Consider the following 18,356-nt stretch of genomic DNA (forward strand, 5'->3'; position numbering starts at 1 on the left):
CACTTTTCAGGGGTACACGGCCCCTTCACCCCCCCCCCCCGGAAGCCCAGCAGGTTCCTTTGGCGACAGGAAACAGAAGCGGAACACAAAAGGTTTTCTGTCTGCTAGAAACTAGGCAAGTTTTTTTTTATTATCATTATTCCAGTAAAATCACAGTCAGGAAAGGACGTGTTAAGCCCAGTGGAGAGTCATTAGCATGAGAAGGGAACAAGCAGCTCTCTGCCTCTTAGCAACACAAGGAAGCGGAGAGACCCCCAGAGACCCCCACCATGCAAACATAACACACTCCCTGGGAATCCTGCTGCGCCAGGCACTGAACCCCCACTTCCCCCTTCTTTATTGCAACAGCTCTGCTTTGGGGTGCCAGACCCACCCCAGTTCTGGCCCGACATGCACTCTGCTTAGTTCGCCTGCCTTGCTCCTGCCTCTTGGGGCAAGACTGCTGGGAAATTGCTTCACTTAGAGAAGGTGGCTGGGGTGGGACGGGGGAGAAAGGCCGAGACACCCAGGAGGAGGAGGAGGAGAAGGGAGGTGCCCTCACAGACCCCAAGACTCGGCCGCAAAGATGGACGAATGCAGGAGGGAGTGCAACAGAACACTGCCTGCCTGACCAGATCCCCAAAGTTTCTGGATCATCCAAGCCCTCATCCTGTGGCCATGGGAGCAGGCAGGTCACTTCCCAAGAGGCACTTCATCATGATCCATCTATATTCTCAACCCAGCCCCCTTCCTCCACTTCTACCAGTACTGCCGTATGTGGTACCAGCCTTTACCCAAACCCTGCACACTTGTCATAAGCCCCAACCTGTCTCTCTTGAGGCCTAGATCCCTACTTCCATCACTGAGATGGTGGTGGTGGGGCAAGCTCTGGAGAATGGGCAGGAAAGCAACTACTTGACCCAGGACCGGACTCTCGCCCAACGGCACCCCAGTTGGCCAAAGCCTGCAAGCACCAAGCTGGTTTGTCTGCCCCCTCAGGTTTCGACACCAGCTGCTGGAAAGAGGGAGCCCAATTCATTCATCGGAGAAGGGGGTGCCCCCCAAACCCTCACGCTTCATCTGTGCCCAGTGGCCCGCTGGAGACGGCTTCCAAAAAGGCACTGATCTGTGAACATGGCTCGGTTGCTCCCCTTCCGCCGCTAGGCTGCCTTGAGGCCCCCGAAGAGACGGAGGCGACGCCCCTCCACAAGAGGAAAACAGGAATCTCCCTCAAGGGGACCCTGAACCACCCGAGGTTTTACTGAAGCCTGGCTGGCGGGGCAGAACGTTCCGGAAGATCCCGGGCAAAGCTGCCTTTGTGCCGCCACGCCGGCCGCCATCTTGACAGGGCCAGCCTCTGAGTTTGGCGCAGGCAAGTCCCCCGCAAGGCAATCCTGAATAATACGGCGGAACCAAGCCCAGCTTGTTCGTCCGTCTGCTGCGCCTCAGCTGCGAACGCCACTCAGCCTCCTCCGGGCTCCTGCAAGGGCGTCCTTCCTCCATGGCCCAGAGACCCCTGCCCTCGCCGTGGCCAGCGTCCCGTGTCCTTACGTCGCCTGGCGATGAGGCCGTGGTTCTCTCAGGTTTTCCAGGACCGTTGGACCGAACTGGGTTCTAGAGGGGGAGGCTGAAATCCCCGTTCCGGGGGCTTTTGCCAGACAGACAGGGTCATGGATGCAGCAGGTACTTTTCCTCGTTCCCCCTGTCGTCCGTCTCAGAAGAAGGGCTCTGGTCAGGGCAAGATGGCGTCCGGCAGGCCTTGCAGAGGATCAGGAAGAGGATGAGGATAAGGAAAGCGATGACGCAGTTGAAGACGATAGCGATGACTGCCCCAGTGGAGAGGCCTGCCCCCATCCTGGGTCCCCGGGGTGTGGAGGTGGCAGTCAGGGCACAGCGAAGAGAGGCAGGTCTTGCTGCTGCCTACGCGGCCGACAGGCTCTCTCCGAAGACGGGCCTGCGCCGTCGCTTCTGCTTCTCTCCTTCTCCCTCCCTTGAACCATGAAACGCTCCTTGCTACCCCAGGGCTGTGCTGCCAAAGGCCCACATGGCTTTGCCCCCGGTGGAAAAACCGCAGCCCCACTTTCTAAGTGAGTGCCATCAACGCGCCACATGCCGCTCCTCTTTGTGCGACAAGGCTGGCTTCAAATCCGCCAAGGTCATCCTGTGAAACTGCGGCAAGTCGCTCTCCCTGTTAGACGGATTCTGCAGACGCTGTCCCGAAATGCAAAGGTCCTGTTTGATGGCGGTGCTTGAGAAGGGGCCCCCGAGGCAGGGAGCAGGGGCCAAAGGAGGTTACGGCTGCTTCTGTGCCCTCACCAGTCTTCTGGGGTGAAAGTGCATCCCTGCAAGAACAGAAAAGGCCGTGACATCATTAGGAGATGATAGAGTTTCTTCCACACCAACACCGATCCCAGGAGCAGGCGCAGGTTCTCCCACACTGTGTCAGAGAAGCTGCATTTGACAAAAATCTCACCTCCCTAGTCTCACATAGAACCCAGAACGGCTTGTGCCCCCATTGCACACTCTCGCCTGCCCCTCTGGGATCTCACACGCCTGCTGCCTCCCTGCCCCAAACACGCACCCTTCAGATGCATGTCTTCCTTGCCTCCTCCCTTGAAAACCCCACCACTCCCTCTAAGCCAGCGGTTCTCAACCTGTGGGTCCCCAGATGTTGTTGGACTACAACTCCCATCATCCCTGACCACTGGCCATGCTGGCTAGGAATGATGGGGGTTGTAGTCCAACAACATCTGGGGACCACAGGTTGAGAAACACTGCTCTAAGCAGTCTCCCTCAACCCTCTTTGTCTCCCGCCACATTTAAGCCACAGTGCGGTCCTCTACTTTCTCCTGTGGCCCCCAGGAGCCACCCACTTGCTCAGAGGCGGCTCCGGGGTCCTGCTGCCCTTTCTCCACAACATCTCCCTTCTCGACGATTCACACAAGGCCAAAATGTGGGCCATTTGGAGTCTGCTGACTTTCTTTCCTTGGGCAAATCCCTGTGGAACGCCCTCCCATCAGATGTCAAGGAGATAAAGAACGACACAACTTTCAGAAGACATCTGAAGGCAGCCCTGTATTGGGAAGTTTTTAATGTCTGATGTTATGAAACATGAAATTTATTACGGTCAGAGACCAGCTTGAGAAACACAAATGGAACTACAATCCCAATAGCAAAACAAACATTTAAAGGTGAGTGCCTGAGGGCCCCGCTCTTGCCACTTACCATCTGGCTTGGGGCGGGGCCTGGGGCCTCACAAGGACTGCTCTGCTGCCCAGGAAGACTCCCCTGTGGTGAGTGCCTGAGGGCCCCGCTCTTGCCACTTACCATCTGGCTTGGGGCGGGGCCTGGGGCCTCACAAGGACTGCTCTGCTGCCCAGGAAGACTCCCCTGTGGTGAGTGCCTGAGGGCCCTGCTCTTGCCACTTACCATCTGGCCTGGGGCGGGGCCTGAAGCCTCACAAGGACTGCGTGCTGCTTGCTGCCTGCTGCCCAGGAAGACTCTCCTGCGTGAGTGCCTGAGGGCCCTGCTCCTTCCTCCCTGCCACTCACCATCTGGCCTGGGGCGGGGCCTGAAGCCTCACAAGGACTGCGTGCTGCTTGCTGCCTGCTGCCCAGGAGGACTCTCCTGCGTGAGTGTCTGGGGGCCCTGCTCCTTCCTCCCTGCCACTCACCATCTGGCCTGGGGCGGGGCCTGAAGGACTCACAGGGACTGCTGCGCTCTGCTGCCCAGGAAGACTCTCCTGCATGAGTGCCTGAGGGCCCTGCTCCTTCTTGCCACTTACCACCTGGCCTAGGGAGGGCCTGACAGGCCTCACAAGGACTGCTCCTGCCACTTACTATCTGGCCCAGGGTGGGGCCTCACAAGGATGGTTGTTGCCATTGATGCTGCTACTGCCCAGGAGGACTCGGAGGAGTGCAGAGCTCTTTTTAACATGTTTTGTTTTGTTTTTGTTTTTTAATATTTCCCTTTCCCTTTCGATTCTATATATGGGGGTGGGATGGATGTTTGGGTGGGTTGGGGAATTTGTTAGATTTTGATGAATTTGTAATTTTTGCAGTTTTTGTTTGTTTTATTGTTTTCTGGGTTGTTTTTGTTTTTTGTTTTTATTGTTTTAAGGTTTTATTGTTCTAGGCTGCGAAAGAATAATATTAATTGCCATCAATGGAGGCCACTATGAGGCCTGGGATTGCTACCGTGGAGGGGCGAGGGAGGTATGGCGGTGGGGGCAGATGTTACAGGCGAAGGGGATCGAGATATGGATACGCTCGTACCCTTTCCAATCTGCGCCCCATCCCGAGGGACGAGGGTAGGGTGAGCAAGGATTACTCACCTCCGTCACTGGTGCTGTGCAATGCCAGGTCTATAGGCAATAAAACCGCCACCCTGCGAGATTTCTTTATCTCGCAGGGGGTCGACCTGGCTTGTGTGACGGAGACCTGGGTGCGCGAAGGGGCAACAGTTACCTTACGAGAGATGGCGCCCCCGGGTTTCTCTGTCCTCCACCAGTCGCGGACTGTGGGCCGGGGGGGAGGGGTGGCATTATTAATCCGGGAAGATTGTCCTTCCAGGGCTCTACCATCGCCATCGATCCCCGGCATCGAATGTGTTGGCCTAGTGTGGGGCTCCGAGGAGAGCTTGGCTGTCTGGCTGGTGTACCGGCCACCTAGCGCACCAGCAGCCACCCTGTCAGGCCTATTGGAGGCGGTGGCCGGCTGGGCCTTGGAGTTCCCTAACCTATTGGTATTGGGGGACTTCAACATCCATGCTGATGCCACTCCCTCCTCACAGGCTCTGGACCTGGTGTCTTCCATGGCGACACTAGGGCTCTCCCAGTTTGTTTCGGGCCCCACACATCAAGCAGGCCACACGCTGGATTTGATCTTTGGTGCCGGTATAGATGTGATCATGTCTCCTTCGATGAAGGTGCCATGGTCTGATCACTACGCTCTGAAAGCCAGGATTGACTTTCCACCCCCACCCTGCTTAGGTGGCGAGCCAATTTGGGCTCGCCCGCAGAGGCTGATGGACCCTGAGAGATTCCGCCAAGCCTTGCGGGACCTTGCTCCCCCTGGCGACTCATTGACTGAGCTTGTTGAGGGCTGGAATGCCCAGCTCCTGGCAGCCATCGATGAGATCGCACCTAAGCGCCCTCTGCGACCCCGCAGAAACCGGGCTCCCTGGTTTACCGAGGAGCTCCGGAAAATGAAGCGGGACCTCAGACGGCTAGAGCGAGTATGGCGGGGTGCCCGTGACGGAGCCTCAAGAACTTCTTATAGGGCTTTTATGAAAACCTACGAGATGGCGGTGAAGGCTGCTAAGAAGTCATACTTCTCGGCCTCCATTGCATCCGCTAGCTCTCGCCCAGCGCAATTATTTAGTATAATCAGGTCTTTAACGTCCCTTGAGGGACAGCCAAATTTAAATAACAAATTGACACACGGCTGTGAGGCATTTGCGAGCTTTTTTGCGGAGAAGGTCTTGTCGCTCCGCCATGACCTTCCTGCCAATTTGGATACAATAAAGGAACTGGAGGCCCCTCGACTGTCCTCGGGTCCAGTATTGGACCACTTCGACCAGATATCCCCAGCCGATGTGGACAGACTCCTCCGAGCTGGAAAGCCCACCACCTGTCCTCTCGACCCGTGCCCGTCTTGGCTGATTAGAGCGTGTCCAGACGAGGTGCGGGCCCTCCTGGGGGATATCATCAATTTGTCCCTTGGCACGGGGACATTCCCAGGGGAACTGAAGGAGGCAGTGGTGCGCCCGCTCTTAAAGAAAACATCATTAGATCCTTTAGATCTATCCAATTACCGCCCGGTTTCGAATCTTCCGTTCCTGGGTAAGGTGATTGAGAGAGCGGTTGCTGAACAGCTTGGTGGGTTTCTGGATGAAACATCGGCTCTGGATCCATTCCAGTCCGGCTTCCGCGCTGGTCATGGGACCGAGACGGCTCTGGTCGCCCTAACAGATGACCTTCGTAGACAGCGGGATCGAGGCGGGTCGGGGCTGCTGATTCTTCTAGATCTATCAGCAGCTTTCGACATGGTCGATCACGAACTTCTGGACCACCGCCTTGCCGACGTGGGGATCCAGGGCACAGTCCTTCAATGGCTGCGCTCGTTTCTCTCTGGTCGGGGACAGAGGGTGGCGCTTGGGGGGGGAATTGTCATCGCGCCACTCCTTGGTGTGTGGAGTACCTCAGGGTGCGATACTCTCCCCGATGCTTTTCAACATCTTTATGCGCCCCCCTCGCCCAGCTTGTTCGGAGTTTTGGGCTGGGTTGTCATCAGTATGCCGATGACACCCAACTCTATCTGTTGATGGATGGCCATCCTGACTCGGCCCCAGACACACTGACCAGATGTTTGGAAGCTGTGGCTGGATGGTTACGTGGGAGCCAGTTGAAGCTAAATCCTTCGAAGACAGAGGTCCTGTGGCTGGGACGGGGCGATATGGGATTGGGGGGGCAACTCCCATCTCTTGCGGGGGCGCAATTAGTGCCAGCACCGTCCGTTAAGAGTTTGGGTGTAATCTTCGACACCTCCCTTTCCATGGAGGCGCAGATTGCAGCTATAACAAAGGCGGCATTTTTCCATCTCCGCCAAGCTAAGCAGTTGGCTCCTTACCTCTCTCGCCCTGACCTAGCCACTGTGATCCACGCGACGGTCACCTCCAGACTGGATTATTGTAACTCGCTCTACGTGGGGCTGCCCTTGAGACTGACCCAGAAACTCCAGCGGGTGCAGAATGCTGCAGCGAGACTCCTTACGAGGTCTTCGCTGCGAGATCACATTCACCCGGTGCTATACCAGCTGCACTGGCTCCCGGTGGAGTACAGGATCAGGTTTAAGGTGCTGGTTTTAACCTTTAAAGCCCTATATGGCCTAGGACCCTCGTACCTACGGGACCGCCTCTCCTGGTATGCCCCACAGAGAAACCTACGGTCTTCAAATAAAAACATCTTGAAGGTCCCAGGCCTCAGAGAGGTTAGGCTGGCCTCAACTAGAGCCAGGGCTTTTTCGGCTGTGGCTCCGATCTGGTGGAACGCTCTGTCACAAGAGACCAGGGCCTTGCGGGACTTGACATCTTTCCGCAGGGCCTGCAAGACAGAGCTGTTCCACCAGGCCTTTGGCCAGGGCACAGCCTGACTCCCTCCCTCGGCAATCTTCGCAGAGCTCTGGCCCAATGATTGCCAGTGGCTTGAATTAATTAATTTTTATAATGAATGATTTTAGAATGTTGTTTATGTTGTACTTTTGTACTGTTTTATTGTTGTTAGCCGCCCTGAGCCCGGCTTCGGCTGGGGAGGGCGGGATATAAATAAAATTTATTATTATTATTATTATTATTATTATTATTAAAGCAATATACAACAATTGATGTTAAGTTTAAAAGTGCGATAGGCATATAAACACATTAAAAAACTTTAAGACAGACTACCTTAGAGAAATGTTATATTTTTATATGTGCTGGAAGCTGCTCAGAGTGGCTGGGGCAATCTGGCCAGATGGTTGGGGTAATAATAATAATAATAGTAATAATAATATCTCAAGGTTGAGGAGGAAATGCTTAGAGCCTCTGGGCAGCATTGGATGAATGCCTGAAACCCCAAGAGAGCCCTGAGTTCGAGTCAGGACGGGCGTAGGAGCTTCAACCCCTGATTGCTTCCACACTCTTCCCTCCCCCCCTGCCCAGTGGCTCCCAGTGGACAGACAAACTGGACCCTCGCCTTTCCTCTTCCCCCAAACACCTGGAATCCATCAAACCTCAAAAATGCCAACTGAATTATGCAATTGAAACACCCATGGGAGTAACTTGGGGGGGGTGTCTCCTTGCTGCTGTTGCGACCTGTTTTCAAGGGGCTGGGTGCTGTGTTGCTGCTCACGTCAAGGCCGCCGGGGCCTCAGCTGGCACAGCAAGGCCAGAACTGCCAGATAGCTGAGAACACAAAGCCATCTCCTAGGAAATATCACCCCCGGCTACTCAGAGGAGGCCATTCATTCACCAGGGACAGCGCAGCCTTTGTTCTCCTTCAGATAGCCAGGGTCAGATTCTGCCAGGCGCTGAACCCCATGCATACTTCCCTTCCCAGCCTCCCGCCAGCTGGAAAACTTGCACCCAGGAAACCCTCCAGCCGGGAGCTCCTAGGATTTAACAGAATCATCACACTGGGAAGGAGAGTCAGAAACACAAGCCTCACTGCCGCCAAACAAAACTCTCCTTTCGGCAAAGGCAAGGCACTGAACAGGAACGTCTCTGTTTCAAAGGAACTTGCAAAACAGCTGAGGAATCGCGAACTTCCAAGAAGTTACAACCATCTCCATGGAGCTGAGCATCGTCGGCTAAGCATCCAACAGTGAATAAAAAACAAAGGGTGGCTTCTGAGCAAGTGCAGGTGCGCCCTGAATCCAGTTAGCAGAGCAGAATGTCCCTGCCAGGAGGGCCTTGTTATCTCCCGCTTGGACTACTGCCATGCGCTCTTCGTGGGGCTACCTTTGAAGGTGACCCAGAAACTACAACTAATCCAGAATGCGGCAGCTAGACTGGTGACTGGGAGCAGCCGCCAAGACCACATAACACCGATCTTGAAAGACCTACATTTGCTCCTAGTACGTTTCCAAGCACAATTCAAAGTGTTGGTGCTGACCTTGAAAGCCCTAAACGGCCTCGGTCCAGTATACCTGAAGGAGCGTCTCCACCTCCATCGTCCAGCCCGGACACTGAGGTCCAGCGCCAAGGGCCTTCTGGCGGTTCCCTCCCTGTGAGAAGCCATTACAGGGAACCAGGCAGAGGGCCTTCTTGGTAGTGGCGCCTGCCCTGTGGAACGCCCTCCCACCAGATGTCAAAGAGAAAAACAACTACCAGATTTTTAGAAGACATCTGAAGGCAGCCCTGTTTAGGGAAGTTTTTAATGTGTGACATTTTAGTGTATTTTTGGTCTTTGTTGGAAGCTGCCCAGAGTGGCTGGGGAAACCCAGCCAGATGGGCGGGGTACAAATAATAAATTGTTGTTGTTGTTGTTGTTGTTGTTGTTGTTGTTGTTATTGCCCTCCAGGGGCTTTGAGACTCCCTGCTCCCACCGGTCAGTGTGGCCAATGCCCTTGGGGATGATGGGAGTTGTAGTCTAACAACATCCTTGCCAAAATAGGGCAGCCCCAGATGGAGGCAGGTTGCTCACAAGGCTCTTGCTAAGCATTGGAAAGGCATATTAAACGTTCCATGGGCACGCTACCCATTTTCCCTTCTGGGGACACTGTGGGGCAATGTCATGGGCTCAGCTCACCCTGGTCCCCACCAGGGACAGAGCACAGAGGGGGGGCCCGACTCTCATCGGAGTGCCCCCGAAGCCTCAGTCCACAAGAACCGCACACCAGCCTCAGTTACATAAGCAGAAGCACGTCTCCAGGCTCGCCGCAAAGAGGAGATCCCCGCTTCGCAAGCACATCTTTGGCGGCCGAATCCCTTCCGAGCGGCTGAGTCTGCTTTTTGGAGCGGCCAACACTTTTGTTCCAGCCCCAGGGCTGCCACTGCAACAGAATCTTCCACCTCATTTTGTGTCTCGAGGGATCATTGCAGCGCCGGTGACCTTAAAGGAACCCAGACACACACACACACACACACACCCCAACCCAAATGGAAATCACAGGGCCTCCCTCTCGCATCCTCCTAACCTAGGAAGACGATGCCTTAAGTGAACAGTTTGCCAGCCTCTCTTGAAAGGGCGCAGCTTAGAAACCTCCAGAAGAGACGGTTTCGGACCAAACAACTCATGCAGTGGCCTTGGAGGGCAGTTTCCAAAGGGAGCAGAAAATCAGAAGCCAGGTGATCAGGGGGCTGGGACAGGGACCCCTAAGGGTCATCCAGCCCAATCCCTGGAGAAACGCAAGAGTCACACAACAACTCTCACAAGGGAACGTGACAAAGCTGCGAGTGTTTTAGCTTAGGAAAGAGGAAACTGAAGGAGAACATGGTGGAGGGGCACAAAATTATGCACAGCACAGTGGGGGAAAGTGGAAAGAGAAACATTTTTCTCCCTCCTAATACATACAAGAAATAATAATTTCCGCCAACTTGGATGGCTGCAAAGGGAGATTAGACAAACTTACGGAAGAGGAGGAAAAGACTTCCAGTGGGTACTAACTGTGATGGCTGAGCAATATGTCCGGCCACAGCGGCTGTGTGCCTCTGAAATAGCAGTTTCTGGGGGATTTAAGCATTAGAGTAGGACCTGTCTCATGTCCGGCTGCTGGGCTAGGCGGGCCTTTGGCCTGATCCAGGGTTTTCCTTACATTTCTACGGCCTTCCTCCTTCCGTCTCCTCCAAGAGGAGGGGGTGGGCCAAGTTTGCAAAGCAGAGCAGGGGAATCTGGGCCTGGAGAAACAAATCCGTCACTCTGGAAAACATTCCTCCCTCTCCATTAAAATAAAACACTCATTCCAGACCCAAACTTAGCCTGACAAACACACCCGCCACCAGCTCGCTGAAGCCAGAGGCCCTGCACCAGTTAGAAAGATTCCAGGGAAGATTTGGGCAGTTTCTGGATTTCATTACCCAAGCCCAGCTGGGTGTTTGCAACAGAGCAGGCAAGCTTGGAGGAGCAGGCTGGCCAAGATCCACAGTCTTCTCACCTCCATCCCATAATCCCCCTGGAGCCAGGGGCAGCAAGTGAGGCTCTGCTGCGCGTGCTTTTGCCGCAAGAGACAATTGTTGCTGCCCAAAGGGTACAAGCAGTTCCTGTGGTCCAAGGGAACAGACCTCAGGACTAGGGAAAGCTTGTTTCCAAAATCCAGCTCTGGAGCAAAACTCACTGTGTGGTCTCGGATGCCAGAACATCTCAACCTCGGTCCAGAAACAAGAATTAGTAGGACCAAGACCCTCCCTGGTCTTTGTCCCAAACCTCCACAAAGACAAACCCAGAAAAAACAGCTGTAGCTTGTTAGGTTTTGAAACCGAAGCGTGAAAAATGTTTTTTGAAGCCTGAGCATGTGGAAGTTGAATGGGAAAATGTTTTCTGAACTAGCAGTTGTTTCAGTCTTACTTGCACGGTTGTGGGTGGAGATGCCTGTTTTGGCGCCCGAAACAATGGAAGGCTGGAAAATCCCCTGGAGCTGTTGGCTGTGCGAAACGATAGTAAGGAAAAGAGTCTGGCCGAAGTCCTTCTGCACAAAAGTGCAGCAACAACACTAGCAGGCAGTGCCTTAGCCAGGCAGGAAACTCCCCAAGTGCCCTGTGTTGAAAAGCAGAGACGCAACACACTCCCCGACATTAGTCTGTTCCTCTGCAGGTGCCGGGACCAGAGACGGGGGTTTCCCAGGAAATTCTGAATTGGATAATTCCCTGGGGGGGAGCCTATGTAAATGAGGGTTATTTGCATCACCCTAGAGATACACACTTACATAATTTTAGCACTTGATTTTACTTATATTTAGAAGGTCTAGCCCATTTTTTGTACACTAGGCTTGGCTTTGGTTACTCATGGCTGAGGAATACGGGGCAAGGAGACCCGGCCAGCAATTTCCGAGAGAGGTTCCTCACTGCTGTTGCAAAACTTTGGAGTACAAAACACCTTGGAAATTTGGGTAATGTTCTGCCCTCACAACAGCTTTGTGCGGTCGATTACAACAACGTCCATTTTTGCAGATATGACTGCCTTATAGAGAATTAAATCTGTTGACCCATCTACATCCCAAACTTCTCCAACTTTCCAGGACTTCCTGCAGGAGATTGAATGGGGGCCTCACACCTGCGTGACACAAACCCAGACTTCCATGATCCTACCTTCTGCAGGTGTGGGGGACCATTTGGCTCCCCGATGCTGAGGTACTACAAATCCCACACCTGCTGATGGGAATTGTAGTCCGAAACAGGCTGGGGAAACTGGGTATCTTCTGATGGACAGCTGCTTCCTAAATACTCAGTCCAATGTAAGGAAGTGCAAAGGGAGCCCATGAGAAGAAAGCAACACCCCCCCCCCCTAATTTCTACAGTTTGGCTGGCCTAATAAAAAGATGACTTGGCCATAGATCAGGCTTCCTCAACCTCGGCCCTCCAGATGTTTTTGGCCTACAACTCCCATGATCCTTAGCTAGCAGGACTAGTGGTCAGGGATGATGGGAATTGTAGTCTCAAAACATCTGGAGGGCTGAGGTTGAGGAAGCCTGCCATAGATTTTGTAGAGGTTTAATGGGACGTGCCAGAAACTGGACTCGGGACCTTTCACACGCTAAGCAAGGACCAGCACATCCCTGTCTGTCAATTTCAAGTGAGATATTGCCGCCACCGTGCAAGACTATTTGACGTACCCTGCTATTTACCCCTCTCATTGGAAGGGGTCGGGCGCCATCATAGCTCACTGGCAGTGCCCCCAGATTTGCTTTGCCCCGCCAAATCCCTAGGATCCTCAGGTTTTGTAGCGCATTTGCTCCCAAAGGATCGGGCCCACGGACAGACCTCTTCCTCCTGGGACCACTGCCAGGTGAGCTGATGGAGCAGGTGGGCACCTGTCCTGACTTGGGATTCCTAGGGGGATTCCTACATTCCTGAAGCCCCCCCCCCCCCAGTCCAGAAGAAGAAGTTCAGAATTCACCTGTGCAGAGCCGGGTGAAAATTGGCAGGTGAGGTTGCCAGCGCCCCTCCCTTTCAGGAGCAAAGTCAAAAGGGCCAGGCGTGGAGGGGCAGAGCTTTGCACGTTAAGGGAGAGCCCCCCCCAAAAAAAAAACTTAGAGTGGCCTCAGCCAAAAACTGCATCACTGATGGAGAGCCGTTTAGTGGGAGAAGCAGGGAAGCTTCGTGGAGACGGGGTCCATAAAGGGCTGCATTCACACGATACCTTGGCAGCACCTTCCCGCCTCGGAGAATTCTGGGCACGCCCGTCGGTCCGGAGCGCCTGGGAAGCGGGGCAATGACGCGCGTCCAAAGTGCCGTGTGAACGCACTTCGAGACGCGGTCCCGGGGCAGAAGCGCGACCTGCAGGTCCAGGGGGGGCAGTCGACCCGCGAAGGCAAAAGCAGACACGGGAAAAGGCGGATCCGCGAGCTGCCTCTGGCCCCGGTCCCTCGGATAGGGGCCACCCCGCTTTCCCCGACTCGGAACCCGCGGCGTCCCGATCCGCTTCCTCGCGAGGAAGCCCCGCCGCCCTCCCTCTCCGGGCGCTCTGCACGCGCTCAGAAGCGCTCTCGCCGCCTCCATTCACCCCCAGGCACTCACCGGGCAGAGAGCAGTCCCCGCGGATACGAGGCTGGCTGGCTGGCCGGCCCTCCTTCCTTCCTTCCCTCCGTCCGTCCGCGGACTCCGGCCCCCGCCTGCCTCGCGCTCTCCTCCGCGGGCCGGGAGGGCTGCAGGACGACCCGCCCCCGCCCCGCCATTGGCTGCGCTCACGCTGGCGGGGAGCCCATTGGCCCGCCCAGGCCGCGCCCCCTCGGCCTCGCCGCACGTGAGCAGCAGCAGCAGCAGCAGCTGGGCGCGGGGAGGCGGAGCCGGGACGGGATCGCGGGACGGAGGCGAACCGCGGGAGGGTTCGCGCGGCGGCGTTTGGAGCAGGAAACGGAGGAGAAGCGGCCCCCAGGTGCCTGGTCGCCGCTCCCCGAGCTGAAAACACGGGCGCCCTTGGGCATGTGCAGAGTGGCTTCTTCATTTTTTATCGGAAAATAAAGCGAAAGGGGGAGAGATGCTCGAAACCGTGATATAATACGATATGTGGATATATATACAGTGGTACCTCAGGTTACAGACTCCACTAACACAGAAATAGTGCTTCAGATTAAGAACTTTGCTTCAGGATGAGAACAGAAATCGGGCTCCTGCGGCGCGGCGGCAGCGGGAGGCCCCATTAGTTAAAGTGGTGCTTCAGGTTAAGAACGGACTTCCGGAACTAATTAAGTACTTAACCCAAGATACCACTGTGTGTGTGTGTGTGTGTGTGTGTGTGTGTGTGTGTGTGTGACGTGGGTGACGCTGTGGGTTAAACCACAGAGCCTAGGACTTGCCAATCAGAAGGTCTGCGGTTCGAATCCCCACAATGGGGTGAGCTCCCGTTGCTCGGTCCCTGCTCCTGCCAACCTAGCAGTTCAAAAGCACGTCAAAGTGCAAGTAGAAAAATAGGTACCGCTCCGGCGGGAAGGTAAACGGCGTTTCCGTGCGCTGCTCTGTTTCGCCAGAAGCAGCTTAGTCCTGCTGGCCACATGACCCGGAAGCTGTACGCCGGCTCCCACGGCCAATAAAACGAGATGAGCGTCGCAACCCCAGAGTCGGCCACGACTGGACCTAATGGTCAGGGGTCCGTTTACCATATATATATATATATATATATATATACACACACACACACACACCAAACTGTGGGAGGCAGTGAAAGACAGGAGGGCCTGGCGTGCTCTGGTCAATGGGGTCACGAAGAGTTGGTATATATATATATATATATTTGCTTTCGTAGATTTTCACGGGTACAGGAATGTAGGTTTTGGTGTCTTCGGGTGTCTTCCCGTGTAAGAGTTGGGGTGTCTAGGCGACGTTTCGACGAGGTCTCACTCGTCATCTTCAGGCTGGTGCTTTCGGCTTCTTGTTACTGGAACAGAGCAGGATCTCAGTGTTTGAGTTCCTATAGTATTTATAGGAACTCAAACACTGAGATCCTGCTCTGTTCCAGTAACAAGAAGCCGAAAGCACCAGCCTGAAGATGACGAGTGAGACCTCGTTGAAACGTCGCCTAGACACCCCAACTCTTACACGGGAAGACACCCAAAGACACCAAAACCTACGAAAGCATATATATATATATATATATATATATATATGTATGTAATATGGTTATTCCAACTAGTGGCTTCTTCTCTCCACAGTACGATCAAAGTGAGAAGGCTGCAGGTGTTTGGGAGGGGGGCAGGGGGAGCTTTCATTTATCTTATTAGATATAAAGGATTTGGATGCCATTTCAGTACAATCGTGTATAAAAAGTCAAGAAGGATACAGTGGGGGAGGGGGAATCAGTTAATGATAATATTTATACCCCACCCATCTGGCTGGGTTTCCCTAACCACTCTGGGCAGCTCCCAGCACGTATAAAAACATAATAAAACATCAAACATTAAACACTTCCCTATACGGAGCTGCCTTCAGATGTCTTCTAAAAGTTGTGTACAGTAGTGGGTCGTGCAAACTGCCATTCTGGAAACTGAAGGCTAGGGAAGGGGCTGTAGCTCAGTCCATCCCATGGGAATCTCTAGAGAGGGCTGGGAGGGACCCCTGTCCGAAACCTTGGGGAGCCACTGCCAGTCTGCTGAGCTAGATGGACCCACAGTTCCATTCTGCATAATTAACCTATGGAACTTGCTGCCACAGGAGGCAGTGATGCCTGTCATCCTGGATAGCTTTAAAAGAGGATTGGCTAAATTCACAGAAGAGAGGGCTACCAATCTTTACTACAGGCCTAAACGGCCTCGGTCCAGTATACCTGAAGGAGCGTCTCCACCCCCATCGTTCTGCCCAGACACTGAGGTCCAGTGCCGAGGGCCTTCAGGTAGTTCCCTCCCTGTAAGAAGCCAAGTTACAGGGAACCAGGCAGAGGGCCTTCTCAGTAGTGGCACCTGCCCTGTGGAACGCCCTCCCACCAGATGTCAAAGAGAAAAACAACTACCAGGCTTTTAGAAGACATCGGAAGGCAGCCCTGTTTAGGGAAGCTTTTAATGTTTGATGCATTACTCTATTTTAATATTTTAATATTTTGTTGGAAGCCACCAAGAGTGGCTAGGGAAACCCAGCCAGATGGGCGGGGTATAAAGAATAAATTATTATTGTTGTTATTGTTATTATTAACTAGGAGGGCTCTGCTCTGCCTCCACAGCTGGAGCCAGCCATGCTTCTGAATCCCAGTTCCTGGAAACCGCAGGAAGGGAGAGGGGTCTTGTGCCCGGATCCTGCTTGCGGGTTTCTATTTGGGGCAGTTGGTTGGGCCATGTGAGAACAGGATGCCAAACTAGATCCAGGGTTCCAGTTGCAGATAGGTAGCCGTGTTGGTCTGCCATAGTCAAAATAAAAAAATTCCTTCCAGTAGCACCTTAAAGTCCAACTAAGTTAGTTCTTGGTATGAGCTTTCGTGTGCATGCACACTTCTTCAGATACACTGAAACAGAAGTTGCCAGACCCTTCTATATAGTGAGAATGTGGGGAGGAGTATTACTCAGAAGGGGGGTGGGAATGGGAGATTGGCAGATAGCTGAGATGAGCCTGTTGCCGACTCTTAACGACTGCAATAGGTCTTACAGGAAAAGGCAAGGGGTGAGAAGGTGAGAAATGGCTTAGTCATGTATAATGGGATAAGAATCCAATGTCTTTGTTCAAACCAGATCTCTCCATGGTTTTAAGTTTGGTAATGAGTTGCAATTCAGCAGTCTTTCCAGTCTATTCCAGATCCAGGGTAACAGAGTGGTTAGAGTACCAGACTAGGACCTAGAAGACCAGAGTTCAAATCCTGAACTTCAGCTCAGTGAGTCAACTTGTCACTGCCTCTTCGCCTAACCTACCTCACAGGGATGTTGTGGGGAAATCAAATGAGGAGGGAGAGAACCATGTAGGCCACCTTTGAGCTCCTTGGGGGTGAGATTTAAATGCAGTAAATCAGACATGTCCAACTTCCAAGAGACTGCAATCCACTATCAAAAAACTGTGATCTACCCATTGGATTTTTAGGGAGCAAAAGTTGTTGAGCTTTATTATTTTGGGGGGCGATCGACCACAATCTACCACGGACCCCCCACGATCGACCAGTAGATTGTGATTGACCTGTTGGACATCCCTCCCAGAGTAAATGAACGCTATCAATGGGCTCTTCTTCTGGTCTTAAGATGTGGCTGTGTTTTTACGGCTTCTTGTCGCCTTTTCTGTGGACGGACTGGTTGGGCAAGGGACGCTGTCCTCGTCTGTGCAGGACTCGGACTGGGTGGGGGCACATGGAAAGTTAGGCCACAGGAAGGAGTAGAGGTTGTCTAAGGCAGTGTTTTTCAACCACTGTTCCGCGGCACACTAGTGTGCCGCGAGATGTTGCCTGGTGTGCCGCGAGATGTTGCCTGGAGGGAGGCGGGCGAGTCGGGCGGCGAGAGGCGGGGCGGCGGCGGCGAGGAGAGGCCGCCCAGCGCGGGGCTCTCGCCGTCTGCCTGCCTGGCTGCCTGCGAGCTCGGCGGGCAGCGCCTCTGTCCGCAGCGCCCGCCTCGCGGCTCTCATTCCCTGCCCCTGCCAAAGCTCACCCAGCCAAGCCGCGCTCTCCTTCCTGCCTCGCTTTGCTGCCTCCTCCCCCCCCACCCCCAAAGCTTGGAGGTTCCCCGGCAAGGGGGAGGGAAAAAAATTGAAACTTACACTTTCGTGCGTCCCTCCCGGCGTGACGCTGCGCGCTGACGTCACGGGGCTGTAATGGTGGTGTGCCTCGAGATTTTTTTCATCAAACAAGTGTGCCTTTGCCCAAAAAAGGTTGGGAAACACTGGTCTAAGGACAGCCCTGTGTGCGCTTCAACATCCAGAGAAAGTAAGAGGAGTTGGGGAAGGAAAGGTTCAGGTCGCTGCCTTCAAGAGATGCCAGGAGCTTGCTTTTTCTTTCTAATTTAGGATAAACGACAAATTTGCACATGTGATTGATGGGGCCAATAATATGGGAAGCAGCCATTTTAATTGAAACAGCAGTACCAAGAAATGGGTAAAAAACATAAAGAACAGGAGAGGCAGGTTTGATCCCACGGAGGAAACAAGAGACAGAACCGTCACCTTGTGCTGATTGCCATCTTCAGAGAAATGTGTGTCGCTTTTAAGATGTTTTTTTTTATTTATTTCAAAGCTTTCTGTGCTGCTTTTCCGGCGAGGCTTCTGCAAGCGAACAAACCATATAACAATGAAACCTTCAGAACGCTTAAAATATCCAGTTACATCCATATATATAAAACCAGCGTGAGATAAAATAAGCCATTTATCACCCCAACAGGAGACTCTGGCTGAGAGTCTTGATTTAGAACCCCAAGAAAAAGCCGTCAGTGGAAATGGCAAAGCATTGGCAATGTACTGGCCAGCGAGGCTTAAATCATGTGGCTTTTTCGTATTTCTCGCACGTGTTTGCAATTTCGATCCCCACATTGTTTAGATTCTTCTGTTGGCTGGAATGAACATTCAGCTTTAATAGATTTGACTTCTGCACTCTGTCCTGCATTAGCTAATTTGTAGAATCATAGAGTTGGGGGCACCCCCAGAGGCCATCTAGTCCAGCCCCCGGCAACACAGGAATAACAGCTAAAGAATCCCCAGCAGATGGCCACCCAACCTCTCTTTAAAAATCTGATGGAAGGACCAAGAGCTTCCACTGCTGAACGGTTCCTGCCCTCAGAAAGGGATTCCTAATG

General features: G+C 53.5%; 1 protein-coding gene and 2 long non-coding RNA genes across 3 annotated transcripts in view; 1 reads left to right on the forward strand and 2 right to left on the reverse strand.

The window, feature by feature from the left end:
- The window catches only part of LOC308597395, a 228,871-nt gene extending 226,139 nt beyond the window's left edge, over positions 1-2,732 (reverse strand). The window contains exon 1 of the long non-coding RNA XR_014012929.1: positions 2,606-2,732. This is a non-coding gene — a long non-coding RNA (uncharacterized lncRNA). The remainder of the gene's footprint in view (positions 1-2,605) is intronic.
- ENHO (energy homeostasis associated) lies at positions 94-13,315 on the reverse strand. Its single transcript, XM_081213292.1, has 2 exons — positions 13,189-13,315; positions 94-2,321 (listed from the first exon to the last, which is right to left on the reverse strand). The coding sequence occupies exon 2, from the start codon at positions 1,831-1,833 to the stop codon at positions 1,648-1,650; it is 186 nt and encodes a 61-aa protein (XP_081069418.1). The 5' UTR covers positions 1,834-2,321; positions 13,189-13,315; the 3' UTR covers positions 94-1,647.
- Positions 2,738-10,082, forward strand: LOC308597442. Its single transcript, XR_014012988.1, has 3 exons — positions 2,738-3,170; positions 7,346-9,007; positions 9,038-10,082. It is a non-coding gene; the product is annotated as an uncharacterized lncRNA (long non-coding RNA).
- Positions 13,316-18,356: the final 5,041 nt, after the last annotated feature.

Source organism: Podarcis bocagei, assembly GCF_964188305.1.
Source record: "Podarcis bocagei genome assembly, chromosome: 11".
Lineage (NCBI taxonomy): Eukaryota > Metazoa > Chordata > Lepidosauria > Squamata > Lacertidae > Podarcis > Podarcis bocagei.

Bases quoted from the DNA above. Each gene is read 5' to 3' on its own strand.
- ENHO (XM_081213292.1), bottom strand. From the start codon at position 1,833: ATGGGGGCAGGCCTCTCCACTGGGGCAGTCATCGCTATCGTCTTCAAC.